Raw genomic sequence first — 15,631 nt, 5'->3', positions numbered from 1 at the left:
GAAAATACAAGAATATATCTAGGGGGAACAATTGCTGAGGGTATATTATAACACTTTGGTAGTGCTCTATTTTATAGTCTGGTTTTGTAAGGAACTTAGTTATGAGCACTTTTGAGCTAGGCGGATAAAAATGTTCCCGTTTGGCAGTCTAAAAACAGGTATTGCTAAAAGACTAAACTTTAAGTTAAATGTACTGTCATATTTTTTCCAAAATGTTATAAAGAACTTAGTGCTTTATAGAACAAGTTAATAATGTTTTAAATATTAGAAAACTCGTTTTAAAAAACCAAATACGCACTAAATAATAATATGTGAAAATATTGAACTCTATAAACTTTATCGCAATTTATATTATTATTATTATTATTATTATTATTATTATTATTATTATTATTATTATTATTATTATTATTATTCTTATTCTTCTTCTTCTTATTATTATTATTCTTATTCTTCTTCTTCTTATTATTATTATTATTATTATTGTTGTTATTATTATTATTATTGTTATTATTATTATTATTATTATTATTGTTATTATTATTATTATTATTATTATTATTATTGTTATTATTATTATTATTATTATTATTATTATAATTATTATTATTATTATTATTATTATTATTATTATTATTATTATTATTATTATTGTTATTATTATTATTATTATTATTATTATTATTATTATTATTATTATTGTTATTATTATTATTATTATTATTATTATTATTATTATTATTATTATTATTATTATTATTATTATTATTATTATTATTATTATTATTATTATTATTATTATTATTATCATTATCATTATTATTATTATTATTATTATTATTATTATTATTATTATTATTATTATTATTATTATTATTATTATTATTATTATTATTATTATTATTATTATTATTATTATTATTATTATTATTATTATTATTATTATTATTATTATTATTATTATTATTATAACAGATTTTTTTGTTTTCGGATAAAAGAAAAAAATCAATTCGTAAATCCCTGATGATTTCAATGGGTACTTGGGTATATTACATAAAACTTCCTTTTAATTTTATTTGAATTTTACCCATTCTTGTATATATTTCCATGTTCATGAGCTAGTAAATAACTAGACACTAGATTATCGAACCGCTTTAACCCTTGTCAAGAAACTAAATATCCCAGGCTTTTAATCATAGCAAATGCATTCCGATCATCACTTAGTCCAAGGACTGGTATTATTTAAAGCTGGTATTGCAATAACACTACTGTTAAAGATAAACTTACCGCTCATTAAATCTTCAAAATATTAAAAACATCTTAGTGTTTTAATGAACTGATTTATAATATTTGAAATTTTAATTTTAAAAAAGTACTTTAAGAAAACCAAAGTTTTTTATAAAAAAAAGAACATCCTTCGGAAAGCGTAGGTATGCCACGGGAACTTGAACCGTTCGCCTTAAACCAACACGATTCACTTTTAAATGAGCTGGATAGTGAGTCCATCTTTGAAAAAGCGTTGTCAGAAAACAAGGAATGCTCTTCGAAAACAGGCGCAATATACACCGCCGATACAACTGAGAAAAAGGGAAACTTAGAGCTTCTGCTGATTCACTCTTTACCGATATGGGCGCGGTAAAATGTCTGCTGCTTTCCTCTCCTTCTAAATATATAGTTAAAAATGCACTTTTAAGTACCAAAAAGGAAGAGCGCTAATGTTTTTAGTAATCTAAAACACTGAATAATAATATATATATCTTTTGAACTCCATAGCTATCATTCTTTTTCTTACTATTATATATATTATTGCTGTTACTATTGTTTTTGTTTTTACTATTTTTTTTATTATTATTTTTGTTATTTTGTTTCTGTTATTATTATTAATATTTTCTTTATTATAATTGTTAGTATTATTATTTTAATTGTTCTTGCCATTCTTATTATCTTTATTCTTCTTCTTCCTCTTTTCTTCTTCTTCTTCTTATAATAATAATAATAATAATAAAAATAATAATAATTATAATGATAATAATAATAATAATAATAATAATAATAATAATAATAATAATAATAATAATAATAATAATAATAATAATAATAATAATAATAATAATAATAATAATAATAATAATATAAATAATAATAATAATAAAAATAATAATAATAATAAAAATAATAATAATAATAATAATAATAATAATAATAATAATAATAATAATAATAATAATAATAATAATAATAATAATAATAATAATAATAATAATATTAATAATAATAATAATAATAATAATAATAATAATAATATTAATAATAATAATAATAAAAATAATAATAATAATAATAATAATAATAATAATAATAATAATAATAATAATAATAATAATAATAATAATAATAAAAATAATAACAATAAAAATAATAATAATAATAATAATAATAATAATAATAATAATATTAATAATAATAATAATAATAATAATAATAATAATAATAATAATAATAATAATAATAATAATAATAATAATAATAAGATTAATATTAATAATAACAATAATTATAATATGAATAATAATAATAATAATAATAATAATAATAACAATTATTATTATTATTATTATTATTATTTTTATTATTATTAATATTATTATTATTGTTATTCTTATTATTATTTTTGTTACTAACAATATTATTTTTCTTGTTGTTATTACTATTTTTATTACTTTTTATGTTATCAATATAGTTATTACTATTAACATTATTATTACTATAATTGCTATTATTATTACTAATTTTGTTACTATTATTATTATTGTTGTTATCATTATTCTTATTATATTTATTATTATAATTATTGTTATTACTGTTATTTCTCTGTTATTATTATTTTTATCATTAATTTTGTTATTATCATTATTTTTATTATTATCATTATTATTATTATCATTATTATTATTATCATTATTATTATTATCATTATTATTATTATTATCATTATTATTATTATTATCATTATTATTATTATTACTATTATCATGATTATTATTATTACCATTTTTATTATTACCATTATTATTATTATTATCATTTTTAATATTATTGTTATAACTATTATTGTTATTATTATTATCATTATCATTCTTATTATCATTAATATTATTATTATTATCATTAATATTATTATTATCATTAATATTAATATTGTTATTGTTTTTATTATTATCATTAATTTTATTATCATTGTTACTATTATTATCATTACTATTTTTATCATTAATATTTTTATTATTATCATTAGTATTATTATTATCATTAACATTATCATTATTTTTAATATTATCCTTATTTTTATTATCATTATTACTAATATTATCATTATTATTTTTATTATTATCATTATTATTATCGTGATCATGTTTATTATTATTACCATTTTTATTATTATCATCATTATTAGTATTATTATCATTATTATTTTTATTATTATCATTTATATTATTATTATTATTATCATTATTAATGCTATAAATAATAATATAATAATACGAATCATAAGAATATTGATAACAGTATTATTAATATTCTTCTGATTCTTATTATTGTTGAAATGAATCTTATTAAAAAAATTCTTTTCTATTATTGTTGTTATTAATAATGCCTTTAATATTATTTTCTTGATATTGTTAAGGCTATCAGGCGTGCATGTTGGAATGTTAAAACGGTTACCTAATCACTTTGAACAATCGGGTGAATTCTTTTTGCTGCGCAACGATTGTTCAATTTTCTCATAGCCTTTCTCATATTCTAATTATTCATAAAAGATATGTTAAAGATATGTTACAAAAATAACAAAGCATATATTTATAAAGAGTGAAAGACAGCAGACGTTTTACCGCGCCCAAGTTGGTAATGTGGGATACAGCAGAAGCTCTGAAGTTTCCCTGTTTCTTAGTAGTATCAGCAAGATACTTGTCGTCTGTTTTCGAAGAGCAAGTGCCGATTTCTGACAATGCTGTTTCAAAGATGGATTCACACTCCAGCTCGTTTAAAAAAGAATCGTATCGATCTGTTGCGAACGAATCAAGTTCCAGCGGCTTACTTGTGCTATCAGAAGGATGTACTTTACTTTTAAAAAACTTTGGTTTTCTTAATAGTTTTTTTGCTTTTGAGAAAATCATTTTTTGTTTTTAAATAAATATTTCTAAAGCTGTTTTATGAGAAGTCACTTTGAAAATCAATTTAAGAGAACCGAGCCTATATTGATGAGTGAAGGTGACGTCAAATTATGACATTTCTAGCATCAGATTGCTTACATTTAAAAACATCGAAAAGATCTAGTCTGGCCTGTAGTTTCTTTAATTTTTGATTTCTCTTTTTTTTCTCTACTTTTCTCCATTTTTTTTGCGTTCATTTTTCGTTTTCTTAAAGTTATGCTTACCACTAAACAACATTGTGCACTCTTAAAACTGACGATATTTGGCATAATTATTTAAAAAAGATGAAATTCCTTTAGTATTCTAGTTTACAAAAATTGAGCACCAAAATAAGTTCGATTCTTCTCTACACTCATGTGTGCTAACATCTTTTTATAAACTCTCACAAAGTTTATAAAAAGTTTTTTTTTACAAAGCTTGTTATAAATTGAGAAAACAAAATGATTTGACATGTTTCATTTTAGCTCGCTGGATATATAAACAACGAATGATACTATAAATAAATAAATAGTGTTATCTACACTTATTTATATTGACTTTATTATAACTTTTACATTAATTTGTACATTTAAATTTGTTTTTTATTCTTATTATTGTTCTTATTGTTGTTATAATTTATATAAATAATAATAATGATTATGAATTGATAATAAGTAATAAAAACAGTTAAACAAATGCTAACAAAATAAACAAAATAGAGAACAAAATTAATAGCAATAAGAATAATACTAAAAATCTATATAACAGTATTATTATTACTTGCAATAAGCAACCCGTAATACGGGTTATGGTCGGTCTGTTAGTTTTTAGTGGCTGTTTTTATTTTAAAGTTGCGAAACCTTAACTAATAACCTTTTCGAAAAACCCCTTCAAATTAAAAAAAAAGACTATATGTAAGAATAAAATAAAAAGGAAGGAGGAGGTTAAATAAGTTACAACTATGTTAATTTATAGTGGCCGTTTTAACAAATTAATTTATAGTGGCTGTTTTCCACAATTTAAAGTAGCGAAACCATTACTAATACCCTTTTAGAAAAACGCCTTCAAATTTAAAAAATTAAACCATCTGTAAAATTAAAATAAAAAGTATGCGGAGGTAAAATAATTTACCAATTATTTAACATTATTTGAGAAATTTAAAACTGACATATGTCATATCAGTGTAAGGCAGAACCATTTTCCTCGACATTACTAAGTTCAAAACAATACGTTTTTAGTTACTGACAGAAAATAACAACACTTCATCATGCTTTAAATTGACGAAAAAAGCTAAATTTTTGTTATATTTTTTATAACATGAACTTTAACTAATAAGAGTAATATAAAGCGGACGTTAATTATACATGAATTATTAATTTTTTAGTATCCCCTTGATACATTCTTCTTTAAAACAGGAAAATGTCTTTAAAACGTTAAATGCACACAGCCAAATAAATTTATTAAAAAATAACTGACCATTACTATTTATGGCACTAATCTGACCATTTTTATATATATGTCCTCTTTGTTTCAATAGCTTTTAGTAAACGGTAATTAGCTACAATTTACTAAAAACTCCTTTTGATACTCGAAATTTAATTCTCTTAAATATTTTGAAACTAATAAAGGACCTCCCTTCCCCGTTTTTGCCTTAATGGTGGTCAGGAGAATAGAGCTATTTTTATTAAGAGTAATCAAGTTTTTGATGAAGACCTTTTACCAGAATAATAAAATGTGAAACGATGATTTAAGAATTTAACATATCTCAGAATTTTTCTTTCCTCAAAATTAAGCTAATTAATTAGTTAAACACCTTATAAGATTTAAGTAACTCGATATTTGACAAATGCGCAAAACTACAATATTCACCCCCCGTTTATAAAGATCCCCTAAGTTACGTACAACAAATATTATTAGGCATAAAATAGAGAAAATTAAAAAAAAATTGAACTAATTGCATCTATTTATATCATTTTAACTGACAAAAATTTACAATAAAAGGTAATCAGGTTTTCTTTTTATAAATCGTATAAATGCGTCCATCGTAAATCTTAAAGAAAAAAAACAAAAAAACCACATAAACACTGAAAATCGATTTACCTATTTATAGTAACCTATATTGACATGGCAGTTAATAAAAACATTTATCGAAAATGTAACTATAAAATCTGTTTCGAAGTGCAAAGGATTAACAATATTAAAATAAATAAAAAAAAAAAAAAAAAAATCAAATTAAGATATAAACTGCATTTTTAGCATAATGTTGGCTTTTAGTAAATAAATAAAAGCAGTAAGTTCCAATAATGAAACTACCTATTATTCATTTTTAACAATAGACACCAACGTGAAGGTAAGCCAAGCAGTCTATCAACACAAAACATCACAACAATAACACAAAACAATAGAATATTTACACCCTTGATCCTAAAATCCAGCGAAAATAACAAACCAAATTAAAATATGAAAGACAAAAGTAGAAAACCAATTTAAACTTAACTATATATTTATCTTTTTACTAAACATATAACTACATAAAAGTATATTTGTTTTTATATTCAATATTAGTTATTCAATTACTTCAAATTTAGGACATGAAAACACCCTAGATTTAAAGATCAAGGTTGCAAACTCTCCCATACACATTACGCTAAACATTAACAGACATTATTGTGTTTCCAGAATAATTAAAAAAGGCTAGACAACACAACCTAGCTCTAAAGCAGTAAAACCCCCTGACACTAAATGCTGCCAAGTCACACCTCTGCTATAAGTACACCGCTTGGCTGGCAAGGTTATCAATCTTGCTCAATATAATGCCAACTCAAACCACTTTGAAAACATGGAAACAACATAATTTAAACATATATACAGCTATAAACAAATATGGTTTCATATAACACATATAAACATATTAAATGACAGGTATATTTATCAAAAACTATGAAAAAAAATATTAAAGTAATAAAAAAATATATAACATTATTCGTGTAACACTTTTCACCTACCATATCTTGAATGAGATGTTTATCAATTTTGAAAAACAAACTGTTAAATGCCGTAGTTCTTGAACATGCAACATATAGTTGACCATGAGAGAAACACGGTTTTTTGAGATATACCCCAACTCTATCAAATGTTTGACCTTGACTTTTATTAATTGTCATTGAATAAACCAATCTGACAGGAAACTGACAAAGTTTCAGAACAAAAGGTAAAGTAGAATCTGATGGAGCCAACTGAATTCAAGGAACAAAAACCCATTTACCACCAGAAACACTTGTCAAAACCTCTGCATCAATATAATTATTTTGAAGAGCACAAACTTTCATTCCAGTACCATTACATAACCCAGCTTTGAGATCTAAATATCTAAGTAGCAAAATTACACAACCAATTTTCAATTTTTAACAATGAGGTAGCATACCTGAAGGAGTTAAGCTGTTCAAAAACTCAACAGGAAAGTTATTTCTTTCATTAAGGTCATCAGTATCAATTTGATCAGCACTTAAATAAATTTTGACCTCACCCGGCAGACATTCAAGCACTTCTTCATTGATAATGAATCAACATTAGTTGGTGTTAGAATCACGCGTTTAGAATAATCATTTTGATCAGCATCTCCAAAAATCTTTTCAACAACTGATTCATTTTCTCTAATAATGCACTGATTTGGTATTTTAACGCATCCTTTAAAAGGATCCTCCTCTTTGACAGGTATTGTTCCATTCCCAAGTTTTAGTAGCCATTGGGAAAATTCACCTTCCCCAACTTGTACTCTCATTGTTTCAGTTAATGCAAGCTTCTGCACCCATTGCCAATGCAAAGAACATTTTACACACAATTCTACTGTTTCAGTTGGCTGTGTTTATACACAATTCTACTGTTTCAATTGTTGAACGTTTTCATCAAAATTTTCTAGATTTAAGCCAATAAACTCATCAATAACAGGCAGATTGTAATCAGTCAGCATTTTACCACTTTGATTAATAATCTTTTCAATTTGATGAAGAGTAGCTTGTTCAGCTATTAGAAGTGGGATTGAGCGGTGAATGAAATCTTCCATCATAAAAGCTTTGCATGTATTCCAGAGATGTAAAGGATTGTCAGATTCACGAAAGTTCAAAATAATTGAAAACAACTGTCTAATTTGCTTTGGCGTACGTGTTAAAACCGCCTCAGAAAGAGTATTCTGCCATTCAGTGCCATCTTACAACAATTCTTTCAAAACACATGCTTCACGAAACGTTTCAAGGACAATACCATTAACAGTATGCACATCCTCCCAAGATGTTGCTCCTTTTGCTTGCAAAATTAACAGTTTAAGAAAAAACAATTCTCCAGCTGGATTAACTTTATTCATTCTTACTATCACCTTATTACCACCCCTTTGTCTAACCTTCCATTTACAATGTTTATCATCAAATATAAAGTGATAAGGAATGTCTACATAAGAAAAGCAATGTGCTCTTTCATTTTCAGTATTTAACTTAAACCATGCCGTTAGGTGCATATCACGTTGAGCTGCTCGATCTATTGCCATTTGTTCTGCTTCTTCTCTAAAATACAATAATTGATTTTCAGGTAGATGTTTACCAAGTCACAGCACTTTGAAAACACAGAAACAACATAATATAAACATATGTACCAACTATAAACACAATAAATGTGTTTAAATATGTATATAAGGTTAAATATATTCCTTATATACAGATTTAAACACATTTTTAAAACAATTATATAACACATATTAACACATACACAAACAGTAAAAAAACACTTTACATTATTATAAAAACACATTGATAAAAAACTATAAAGCACTTATTACCACATACACATACATATCAAAAAAGCATATATGCAAACAATAAACGTATGCAAACAAAAATTTTAAAAACGATGCAAGAAAACTTAAAAAGATACAAAATATATATTTACAAACAATACTCTTTACCTTCTTTTTTTTCTTCATAAGAACTGTAATCCTCATATCAAAATTTAACCTTTACATACAATAACATGTGACATGCCATGTCAGTGTTGGCACAAAAGTTTAATTTACTTTTCTAAATTTTCTAAAAAAGAACAAAAATAGTTAATAGCATCACAGAAATTTCAATGTAGTAATAATTTTATGGAAATAGCATTAGTATAACTTTAAATAACATCCATACCCCTATTTTCTTTCTAAAAAATAAAATAATAAAAATAAAACTGGTAAAAGAAAAACTAAAACAAACAAATTCTAAACGATTTAAAAAATTAAAATCCTTTCTACTTTATCTAATAAAAATTTTAATCCTTTCTACTTTATCTGATAAAAATGTGGGCGCTAATTGACTTTCTCCCCCCCCCCCCCCTAATTTTATGATTGATTCTGATAGAGAATTTTATGCTGATTCACAAAAATATAAAAACATAGACCTGAAAATCAACGGAAAGTGCTCTAATTCGAAGTCAAAGTTGTAAAAAATCCCACTAAAAACCCTAATATTCGCCATTTTTTTTCAAAACGCTTTTATTTTTAACGAGAATTAATTACCGTTACATTGCGCAATAAACAGACCTGGTTTCCACAAGCCTTAGCATTATTATTTTAAAGTATGGTAACGAAAGTGTTATAAGGAAATGAAATTAATAGAAGATTTCAAATAAAGTTTGAACGTAGAATTTGAGAATGAAGAAAAATTGATGAACAATTATTATTGTATGGTACGCTGGTTTTTTTTATTAAAAAAAACGGTTTGAAGGTTACATGTTCTAAATTTTACAAGTGATAGAACAACTATGAACTGAGGTTCAAAAGTTCTTCTTTTAGGAAAAAAAACTGTTGAATTCTTTTTTAAAATTTATTACAAAAGTACATTACTTGCAAAATAGTTTATTCTCTAATAATCAAAAAACGGCTATTTTCATTCCCACAAAAAGTTGCGCAACACAAACTTTAACGACTTTTTTAACGTAAAAACCATGCTTTTAATGTATTGCTTTTGTCAGCTAAAAGTTCATTAACTTATTATTTTCAAAATGGCGAAATTAGGGTTTTTAGTGGGATTTTTTACAACTTTGACTTCGAATTAGAGCACTTTCCGTTGATTTTTAGGTCTATGTTTTTATGCTTTTATGAATCAGCATAAAATTCTCTATCAGAATCAATCATAAAATTAGGGGGGGGGGGGGGGGGAGAAAGTCGAGTAGCGCCAAAATGTGTATATAACTATTTCATATACTTACTTCAATTATAATTATAATATGATAATATGATATATAATTGATTAAGATGATTCTTTATGTAATATATCTAAACTAATAATTAAATTCCAAAAGGAAAAAAGTTTTAACTCGCTCAAAAGATCTTTCTCCAACAGCGCGTGCAATTGAAGAACGCGCTTTTCCAAAGCCTAGTAACTAATTCAAAGCCTAGGAACTGATGACGAAACGACGTTGAACATTAACCTCTTATAGCCCCGAGTTGCCTGTAGTCAACATACCAAAAAATGGTTTAAAAGTTTAATTAAAATGATATTTTATAATAAAAAGAATGCTGAAAACTTTAGTTCAATATTTAACCAATCAAAATAAACAGACATTAAAAGGTTATACATTGAATTCTCAGGTTTATAAGCTTTTCAATTTTAAAAGATTCAATTTTTGCGTGTTTGTAAATAAGGTCAGTTTTTAATCTTTGTTTTTCAGAAATATATTGTCTTTTTGCAGTTCAAAAAATGACTAATTTGTTTAATAACATATTTAATGTGGTTTTATATATTTTTCACATTAATTTTTCATCAAACGAGTTTTTAAATATAATTTAAACCTTCGTTGCTTTAAAGCAACATTGCGCATATCCGCTTAAAAAGTCAAACCGCAAAGTTTTGTTTGAAAACGCGTTTTGTTGACTTCAAGTAAAAAGATGGGATAAAAAAGAAAAAAAAAGAGATTTTAGTTGATTGTTCCTCTGCTATCGTCACCTATAACAAATGCATGGGAGACGTCGATCTTTTAGATGGACTATTGAGCTACTATCGTATTTCTGCTCGTTCAAAAAAGTGGTATCGTCGGCTAATCTGGCATTTTCTTGATGTTTCAGGAGTCCAAGCATGGATTTTGTATAGAAAAGATTCAGAAAATTAAAAAAAACTAATGTCATTAAAATCTTTTAAAGTGCCAATTGCTGAATTATTGATTATGCTGGGGAAAAGGTCAATCAGAAAAGGACGACCTTCAAAATCAGTTGATCTGAATTATAATGCAAAGAAAATAAGAGGTCCTGCAGCGCCAATTCTGAACAAACTCATTCGAAATGATGGGTACAAACATTGGCCAGAGTTAACAGATAAGAAAGGAAGATGTAGATAACCTGGTTGTAATGGTTTCCCTAAGGTAAAGTGCTGCAAGTGTGATGTCCATCTCTGTTTTACGCCAACATCCAACTGTTTTAAAACTTTTTATGAATCCTAAATATTTAATGCGTTTCTCTAAATAAAATGTAAAATCAGAGAGATGTAAAGGAGAAAAATCAGGATTTTTCGTGTAAAGCACTATAATATCAGATTAAAAAAAAGTTATTTTAGTACTTTATGCGTCCGTTGTTGCCTGAAAGCAACAAACTCTAAATTGACCCAAAAAAATACAACAAGTGTTTTTTTTAATTTCATTATTATACTAGGATCATATGTGACTAAAATTCAAAAAAGTATATTTTTTACACAACAAGAAATTAAAGTGGGCTATAAGAGGTTAAACGGTAAGCATTTCTCTACTAATTATATTAAGATAATATATATAACAGAAATAATAATATAAGTATCAGTTAAAATATTAGTATAACTTATAATATAACTTATAATAGCAATTTCATAAGTAATAATAAGGATTGCAATATTTGTCACAATAATAATGCTTACAATAGTAAGAATGATAACAAAATTAAAAAATTAAAATAATGATAGTATAAAGAACAATATTGGTAATGATAATAATAAAAACATTAAAAATAATAATATTGATCCTTGTATTAATGATAACAAAAATTACAATGGTGATAAGAATAATTTTAAAAATAATGATAATAATAATAATAATATCAATGACAATAATAATAACAGCAATAATAAAAATCAAACTAAAAATAATATTAATAAAAATTTGTATTAATATAAAAGTTAATAATAATGATGACAATAATACTAATAAATGTAATAATGATGACAATAATAATAATAAATGTAATATTAATAATAACAATAATAATAGTAATAATAATAGTATTGTAAATACTACTACTACTACTACTACTACTAATAATAATAATAATAACAAAATTAATAAAAATAATAATAATAATAATAGTAAAAATAATAGTATTATAAATACTAATTATAATAGTAATAATAGTAATAACAATAGTATTACAAATACTAATTATAATAGTAGTAATAATAATAATAATAACAGTTACAGTAATAACTAAAATAAAAATACCAGTTATTGCTAAAAGTGACAGTAATTATTTTATTATTTTAAAGGATTAATTTGAATGTGACATTCATTGTTTAATTGTTGTAAGTGGGTTTTGTTTTAAATGGCATTTCCTGAAATGACATACCCCAATAAATCAAACGAGTAAAAAGTTTTTTGAATGACCATGCAAAATTAAAAGTAGCGCTCCCAGGAAAGCACCCACCAGCAGCAGGTGACGAAAATAAATGGGTGCCGGACGACGCTGTATCTAGTTAACATTCTGTTATTATAATTAATTGTCGTTAAGTGTAGCTTTAGGCAATTATCAGAAACGGTAAATTACCGGTAAATCTACATTCACGCTCAATAGCAGCGCTGGCCAGACTTTTTGGCACGAGAGCCGCATTAAAATACTTACGCAAACCGAAGAGCCGCATTAAATATTTCATTAAGAAAATTTTTCTGCACTCTATTTTTAAAGTTATTTTGCCTTACAAAAAAATTAGAAACTGGTGGCAAAATAAGTGTTGTAAAATACTCCATAAAGTTAAACTTAAATTTTTGTAAAAAGAAATAAATCTTTCTAAAGAATTTTTTCGAAATAACTTTTTGTGCACAAATTTTATGTTTACTCCTAGTTTTTATGTTTTAATTAAAAATAAATTTTTTTGAAAGGCAAAAAACTTTACTTTAAATGTAAGCTTGTTTAGAATTTCAAATTATCTTGAGTGTTTCGATTCATTTCAATCAAGTTAAAAAAAAACTGGCTCCCTTTTACTCTCACACAAGAAAAGCCAGTTATAGAATTGTTTTAAGAAGCATATACACATCATAAGTTTTTAAAAAAGTAACAAAATTACAAACAGTTTTGAATTTTCCAATCAGGCACTAAGATTCTGATCTTTACTGGTAAGTCTCTTAAAATCTGGCTTCAAGCTTGTAGTTGCTGTTCTAAGTAATTCTGACAAATGCTCAGTGGTTAGATTTGCACGATACTTTGGTTTGACAAATTTCATAGTGGGAAATAAAGATTCACATGTGTATGTTGAATCAAAAGTTGAAAAGAATTTTATGCTAATCTTTTTCAGTAGGGGATACTTAACCTCAGGCACTATCTGCCAAAATTCCAATAAAGTTAGTGTTTTATGCAGCATCAGAAGATTTTGATCTTCTTGGAGATCTAATAGTTCTGTTTCAAATTGAGATACTTCTTCAACCATGTTTGATGGAATTGGACAACCTTCACCAATAATATCAGTTAAAAAAGCATTTACTATAAATCCTAAAGATGATTTAAGTGCATGCAAATCTATAAACATTTTTTGAAAGTCTTCCAGCAAATTCTGTAACTTTTCCCTGTATGATTCAATCTTATGGTCATCATACTGAATTGAAGGATTAGAAATAATCGTCTTCTTCATTTGAGGAAAATGGTTAAAGGTTTTTAAAGTAAGATCTCTCTGAAGAAGGGTAATTTTTTTTTGAAAGCTAAAAATGGTCTGAGCAAGATCAGATACAATTTTTCCTTTTCCCTGAAGAGACAAATTCAGACTTTGTAAATGTTGCATTATATCAGTCAAAAACAAAAGATCTTGCAAACAATTCATATCATCAAGAATTTCAAAAGTCTTTTTCTTTTCAATCAAAAAAGATTAAATTGTACAGCACAGTAAAATGATAGGTCATTTGGTTTGTCAGCAAGATCCAACTCATTAACAAAGTTTTGAAACTGTCTGTGATTTTTAGCATTTGATCGAATATAATTTACAATTTCTGTCACTGATTTTAGAACAATTGAAAAATTAAAATGTTTTGCTACTAAATGTTTTTCGATGTATTAAACAATGAACTGGAACGAACTCTGGATACTTAGCATCACTTTTTAACAAACCAACTTTTTAATTTTTTAAAACTTTTTAACAACTTCTTAATAAGTCCAACATGTTTGCCAACAATTGCTGGCGTACCATCTGTAGCAACACTAACAAGTTTGTTGATAGGTGCATTGGCTTTAAGTAGAACTGTTTCAAGAGCTTCCTTTACATCAACTCCACGAGTTGTATCTTTTAGCTCAACCAAAGCTAGTAATTCTTCATTCACAATCACATCTGATGTTACATACCTAACAAATACTGCCATTTGAGATTTATCTTGAACATCTGTTGATTCATCCAAAGCTAAACTGAATGCTTCACAGTTTTTTAAGTCATTCAACAATTGCTTCTCAATATCAGCACTAATCTCAGATATTCTTCTTTCAGTTGGATGTCGAGAAATAGGAATCTGTGAAATTAACCTTTGGATTTTGCTGTTTTTAGGATCTAAAACTAAGAGGACATCTGAAATACTTTGCTTTCCAAATTCTCCATCAGTGTAAGGATGTTTTACTCTTGCAATGTTCCGTGCTATAACAAAACTTGCGGCTCGCGAGCCACGTTTTGGCCATCCCTGCTCTATAGACGTTGGCTAAAATTGTGCATAGGTTTGATTTCAGTTGCATACAAGACGGCATGATTCTATTAGCCTGGTATGAGACAAACTCATATAACAAGATTTTATTGATAAATTTATCCTGAGCTAATACTTTCTCAATTGCCAGCTCCAACTGTTCCTTCAAAGAAGGTTTTTCGGCTTTATATACTCTTCCGTTTCCTCGTTGTTGACTTTATGTAATAGTTCTTGAGCGAAGTGTAGTAGTTTATTTCATAATTTTCGTTCGCAGACAACATGTTTTTGAAGGGCTCAATATCGAACAGGTGAGTTTGTAAATGTCTAGAAAGAAATCGTATCTTTTTGATGAGGTCTTTGCGGTCGTCGTTGAAGTTTAAATTTGCAGCTTTGTTGTTCAGCTCAATCTGCGATCCTCAGTATTCTCATTTGGTTTTCCCTTTATAATGCATAAGCAATATGCAAAACGATTTTGATGAAATTAGTTCACATCACGATTAAACCAGGTCCAGCAATCATGCTAAACTTTG

At 25.5% G+C, this 15,631-nt stretch overlaps 1 protein-coding gene across 4 annotated transcripts; it reads right to left on the bottom strand.

Moving 5' to 3' along the window:
- Window positions 1-6,135: 6,135 nt before the first annotated feature.
- Window positions 6,136-9,519, bottom strand: LOC149881379 (uncharacterized). 4 transcript variants are annotated; one of them, XR_016445949.1, is made up of 3 exons: window positions 9,145-9,510; window positions 7,196-8,746; window positions 6,136-6,240 (listed from the first exon to the last, which is right to left on the bottom strand). XR_016445949.1 is itself a non-coding variant. In XM_090069708.1 (3 exons), exons 2-3 carry the CDS (start codon window positions 7,352-7,354, stop codon window positions 6,196-6,198), a joined length of 204 nt encoding a protein of 67 aa, XP_089925834.1. In that variant the 5' UTR covers window positions 7,355-8,746; window positions 9,145-9,519; the 3' UTR covers window positions 6,136-6,195. The 4 variants fall into 4 exon arrangements, 2 of the variants coding, with proteins under 2 accessions (XP_089925834.1, XP_089925833.1); XM_090069708.1 differs by having other exon boundaries at window positions 9,145-9,519; XR_016445948.1 differs by having other exon boundaries at window positions 6,139-7,019.
- Window positions 9,520-15,631: the final 6,112 nt, after the last annotated feature.

This window comes from Hydra viridissima, unplaced genomic scaffold (genome assembly GCF_058129835.1).
Source record: "Hydra viridissima isolate aposymbiotic clone 2 unplaced genomic scaffold, HvirCarnegie_v1 scaffold_12, whole genome shotgun sequence".
In the NCBI taxonomy this organism is placed as follows: Eukaryota; Metazoa; Cnidaria; class Hydrozoa; order Anthoathecata; family Hydridae; genus Hydra; species Hydra viridissima.
The sequence above is the reverse complement of the archived record's forward strand: the minus strand, read 5'-3'. Positions and strand labels throughout refer to the sequence as shown.

Coding starts and splice junctions, on each gene's coding strand:
- LOC149881379 (XM_090069707.1), bottom strand. CDS start 8,730: ATGGCAATAGATCGAGCAGCTCAACGTGATATGCACCTAACGGCATGG.